This window comes from Glycine soja, chromosome 4 (genome assembly GCF_004193775.1).
Source record: "Glycine soja cultivar W05 chromosome 4, ASM419377v2, whole genome shotgun sequence".
NCBI classification, from domain to species: Eukaryota; Viridiplantae; Streptophyta; class Magnoliopsida; order Fabales; family Fabaceae; genus Glycine; species Glycine soja.
In genome coordinates, this window is record NC_041005.1 from 12,364,893 (window position 1) to 12,370,879 (window position 5,987).

A 5,987-nucleotide genomic window follows, 5' to 3' on the forward strand; every position below is an offset into this window, starting at 1 on the left:
AGTTGTACCTAGGTAACGTGGCTACGTTTCATGGTCGCGAAGAAGCTGTACAAAGAAGCTAAAGAACCTGTACTCATGGTCGCAAAGAAGAAGAAGCGAAGAAGAAGAAGAAGCAAAGAACAGAGCGCGAGGAAAGTGTAGGGCTCGGGTTCTGAAATTTTAAAATATAAGTCCAACATCGGTTTTTTATTGAAAACCGATGTTGACCCAATGATGTTAACATATCATATGTTAACATCTGTTTATTAAAAACCGATGTTAATTAATAGATGTTAACATCGGTTTTGCAAAAAACCGATGTTAACTAATGGTGTTAACATCGGTTTTTAAAAAATTGATGTTAACGTCTATTAATTAACATCGGTTTTCAGAAAAACCAATGTTAAGGAATATACATTATTTACAAATATGCCACCATGTTTAGATTAACATCGGTTTTGTCCAAAACCGAAGTTAAGCTGCCGATGTTAAATCTGCTTTTTTTAGTAGTGCATCGCCTCCGCCCCACCACCACCACCACCATCGCAAGCTTCGCCGCAAAAGCCTTCGACTTCATCAAAAGAAACACCCCCAACGTAGACACCACCCTCACCAAAATCTCCAAATCCACCACCATAAAAGCCTTTGTAACCAACCTCTTCTACTTCCCCGTGATGAAACCAACTTCTTCAATGAAAATTCCTACCTACTACTTCTTCGCTTTCGGGTGTCGCTGTTCTAGCAATCGCCTCGTACTTCCCAAAACTCTGTGAACAAATGAATGTGTCATTTAAGGACATGGTCAGGGTGGAAGTGTGCGTGTCGGGTGTTAACCCATTGACAAGTACACTAATTCATCCAAGTAGTAAAGTAAAACGGAAGTCTAAGTGTCAAATCCACAGGGATTTTGATTGTACTTAGAGTTATGTATATTCAATTTTCAAGCAATTAATGAATTGGTTCAACTATTTGTGACATGTGATATTAAACGTGAATTGACATAAATTAAACTAATAAGCTAGCATGTGCAAGGGCGAGAAAAACAAACACTCAGAGTAGTAAAGTGACGGTTGATGCAGAATTACGGATATGTTGGGGCTTAACTTACCGAAAATACTTTTGATGCAATGTTAATGATTTTTCTCTATTCAATATTATTCCAATTATCACCTACATCTACTCATATACCCTAGCCATGATTCCTCACAAGAAAGAGTCTAATTTACCCAATTCCTCTCCTAATCCCTTAAGAGATAAACCAGCTAAATTGCATTATAAATATAGATGCATAAAACATGCTAAATAACACCATTCTATCCCTAGAGATGAATTATTTAGATGTTCTTTCCAGTTCTTAAGAGATAAACACTTTCCAATGCCTAAACCCTAAAACATAGCATGAATATGAATGATCAAACCACAAGCATGAAAATAAGCACAGAAAAGAGAATGAAATTGAAGTAACGTTAAATAGATAGTAAAAATCATTACATCAAGAGTGTTTGGTTGCTAAGCTCCCAACAATGGGTGGTTTAGCCCCTCATTATTATGAGAGACTTAAAATTACAAAAAGGGTGAAGGTGGTGGAAGAGAATGGAGAGAAATTGAAGATGAAGGGAAGGAATGACTTCCAATGGGTGATTCTCCTCTCCTTGGACGTGCCCTAGCCTTTCTTCAATGTGGGAAAGACTGAATGCTTGATTCCCTCATTTTTTTCTCACTTAAAACACAACTTAGTTCTATTTTTTCGTGACCTCGCGCTAGGCGCGATTGTGCGCTAAGCGAGGAGTAAGTGGTTATGCGCTTAGCGTGCAATGTGTGCTATGCGCGCCTTCACATGACATTTGACTTTCCCAAGTGACTTCTTTGTGCTAAGCAAGGGTTGCCCGCTGAGCGAGTGTGACGCGCTGAGCGAGAGTCTCTAGGGCTTCAACTCTGTTCCCTGCCTTCTTCTGTGTTTCTACAAAAATACACCACCAAAATAATATAAATTTACCAATTTAAGCACACAAAAAATCAGAGAATGTCAAAATCCTAATGATTCACACAAAAAGAAGCAATAAAAGAAGAAAAATCCGATAATTTCTTTGACTTAATTACAAAATATACTTATGCACAACCATTATCACCATAGAACACGCTATTGAAGGCGATGAACATGTCCCAACCCATGTTGGATAGGGACGATGCTGCGTACTGGGACATGTTGTATCTGGGCACAAGCCTTGGTGAAGCGATGGGATAGTGGTGAACACGTTTCCGGAGCTTGAGCCTATGGCGGTTAAGGCCTTAGCTGATGGCACGTGCTTTGCGGACTCGAAAGAAGCACCTCCTGTTTACTACATCAGACCACTCATCACAAAACTGCAACTATCAGGTCTTGTCTTTTTCATTGAATTATCAGTTTTCTACGTGCTGAAATATTTTCCCTTAGACCATTCAATAGACAATAGTGAATAATAATAATAATAATAATAATAATAATAATAATAATAATCTTTTTTCTTTTTTTTTTTTTGAATCAAAAAGAATATGTATTAATTCAAAAAAACAGTTTGATACACGGTGATCGAAACGATCCAACCAAACAAACAGGACCAAAGCAAAAACCTAACAGCCTACATCATTAGCTTTGCAACATGACTTCTAAGAGTTGGATATTGCCAACTTCTATACACTATGTTGTCAATGATATTCCTTTCTATAACCTGTTTATCCACAACTGTGCCAAAGCACATGCTATTTCTATAGTGCCACACATTATAAACTGTCTCCGCTGTTGCCATTTTCAGCAGAGCACTTTTCCAACCTTTACCTTTGGTGTTCTCAATAATCCAAGCAAGCTCCATATCCCACTCCCTCGGATCATGTCTTCTACCCAGCCAATCCAAAATGTTCCCCCAAATTTCTCTAGTGCCACTGCAGTTGAAGAAAAGATGATTTATAGACTCATCAGCACAGTTACAAATACTGCAATCACTACTTTGGATCATTCCAAATCTTCTTAATCTATCTTTAGTAGAGAGCTTTTTGTGACAAGCAAGCCACAAGCAAATGACAGCTCGCGGTCTAGCCTTGTTCCCACACATCACAGACCTCCACGGCACTCTTTGGTGTTCCTCTGTCAGCCCATGATACATAGCACTCATAGGAAACTTCTGTCTACTGAGAGCTTGGTCCCAATGTTGTTGTATCTGACCCAGTTTATCTCTTTGCTTCATAATGTTCTTAAGGATCCAAGAACTATTAGGCCTGACAAAAGCAGTAATAGCATCATTGCCCTTCAGATAATATGTATGAACCCTTCAGATAATCTTTTTTCTTTTTTTATAACAATAATAATCCTTTTTCATCTCTTTGTTCCTTATTTAACTTTAATTATAAACTGCATCATTGTTAAGTTTTAATTGCATATAAAAAAACATTTCAATAAATTATATATAAAGTCTAATTTTAAAATAGTTATACACTCTCATTTCCTATTTAACTTTCATCATTATTCTCTTGTTATTTTAAAAAACTAGAAAGTACTTGGAATTTAAATCAATTTTTTAGATCGATTCACTAATAACCATTTTAATAAGAACACAATGTCATTTTTTAAATAAAATGAATGTTTTTAATTAGATCAATTATATAAGAATCGATCTAATAAATAACTTTTAAATTAATTATATATTGAACCAATATAAAATTTTTTCTTTTTAAATCACTTCCAATTTAATCTGATTTAAAAATTATTTCTAAATCAAATAGAAACAGAACTGATCAAAAATTATATTCAACAAAATCCTAAAAAAATCTTGGTTGTTGCGCCTCTTCTATATTCTTCAGTCGAAACGAAAATCTTCCTTGAAAATCCACCCTTGTGGCATATCGTTGCTCTGAACTCCGCCCCGCTCGGTACGAGGTGTTTCTTTTCTCCCTATTCTTTCCATTATAATGGCAATACAACGTTTTGTCTTTAAATTTTAAAACTATTTTGTCCCTTAAGTATAAAATAAGTCATTATTTTATGTTTTAATTGAATATTATTATAAGAAAAACACTTCACTAATCACTAATTATTTATAAATCCAATTTCAAAATAACTACTTATAGCTAGAGAGGCACAAAGTGTCTTTTCGCCCCTATACTTAATAGTAAAAGGAATATTTAGATTATTTTTACTGATAAAAATAGGAATATTTATCTTTAGTGTACACATTTTTTTTTCCTTTTATTAGACAATTTCTCTCTTTTCTTTTTGTTTGGATTGAAAATAAAGGAAAGAAAAATACTTATTTGTAAAATGACATAAATGTCATTAAACAAAAAAGAAATGCATTAAAAAATAAAAATATAAAATATTTTCTTAATATAAAAAAAATACCTGGTGAAAACATAAATCAAAAGAATAATAAAAAATTAGAAAAAATATATTATCACTTAAAATAAAGTAAAATTAGTAATGTAAATTAAAAACAAATTACTATTCAATGATATTTATGTTTTTAGTAAAATTTATAAAGAATGAGTTCAACTCTTTATTAAATCTTAAATAGGTTAAATCCATTGAGTAAACCTTTTTAATTTACTAAAACGAACTTTTTTTATTGAGTTTGATTGGTTTGTAAATTAACCCTTGAGTCCACTGAACCGAGTGTAACTCAATTAGCAATACACCTTCAGCACTTGAGGGGGAAGATATGAGTTTCATTCCATAAAATATACTATTGGGGATGGACGAAGAGATTTAAGTGAGATTAAGTTCCAAACCGAGAACTAAAATAACAATAAACACACTAAAAGGGGGATGTTGAATAGTGTGTATATAAAAAATTATAAACTTTTGCAATATAAAAGCGGATATAGATAGCCATATATTTATGTGACAAGTCGTCCACTGAAAACAAAATTGATATTGATGAAGATTAATGTAATCGTCTAGTGACTAGATAAAAGAGAGTTCGTAAAACAGTTTTTCAAATAGACATTTGGTGTTAAAAGGTGATAGAAAGTGTTATAAGAATGCTCAATAAATTGTTATAGAGAAGTAGAAACACTTGGTTTATACTGGTTCACTCAATCTGAGTTATGTCTACTTCTCCTTTACTCACTAGTAAAGGATTCCACTAATCAAAACTTGATTACAAAACAAGTATTCTAACTTGTCACTTATGGCTTTACAAGTATTCTTAATAACACTTTTGGTACCTTCTTAGACTCCCCTTGAATCTAAGAAACCCAAGTATTGTTTAACACTGAGTCACTCATGATTTTCACAAACAAAAGTTTGGATGAATACTAAACAATTAAACACAAATACAAAATAACTTTGCTTAGAAAAGAGTAAACTAATTAATGAAAATTATATCATCAGTCGTTTGGTGATTTTAGCAAAGTTTTGCTTCAAATATTTTCCTTTTTTCTTGTACGATTTTTCATCAAAAGCTTCCTAAATGAAGATGACCTTTTATATAGACTTTAGTGAAGGATCCATTACGAGATCAGTTTTGATTTCTTGAAAAGATCGTTGTCTCACACTGAAGGATAAGGCAACGTGTCATGCTCTGATTGGAGAGGAATGAACCATAGTATAGACAACGTCATGTGCTTCTTGTTCGTAGCAAAAGCGACCTTTAAGATAATATTCCGTGAAAACCTTCTATGCTCTTTTATACTATCATTTCTTAAATTCAAACATTAGCAATTCAAAATAAAGAGAGACAAATTGAATTTGTATAAAATAGAACATGTGCATTTCCCTTTCCGTCATTCTCAATCTTTTTGAGTTTCTTTAAGACTGGGCACGCAAGTGGACTCAAAGACAATGTATAATACTTATTTTCCCAAGGGTGGACGCTCTTTAGTTTTAGCGTGTTGGACACTAGATAATACAGAGCATTCTCTCTTGAATGGTGGACGACATTGAATATTGTTAAGTCCTTTAACATATTAATCATGTCCACATGTCGAAAACTCATTAGAACATCAATAATTTATATTTATTGTTATACATTAAAATT

General features: G+C 33.3%; 1 protein-coding gene across 1 annotated transcript; it reads right to left on the reverse strand.

The window, feature by feature from the left end:
- Positions 1-2,597: 2,597 nt before the first annotated feature.
- Positions 2,598-3,200, reverse strand: LOC114410560. The gene has a single exon (XM_028374541.1). The coding sequence runs from the start codon at positions 3,198-3,200 to the stop codon at positions 2,598-2,600; it is 603 nt and encodes a 200-aa protein (XP_028230342.1).
- Positions 3,201-5,987: the final 2,787 nt, after the last annotated feature.

What these genes read in the sequence shown, in the direction of transcription:
- LOC114410560 (XM_028374541.1), bottom strand. Translation starts at nt 3,200, where the DNA reads ATGAAGCAAAGAGATAAACTGGGTCAGATACAACAACATTGGGACCAA.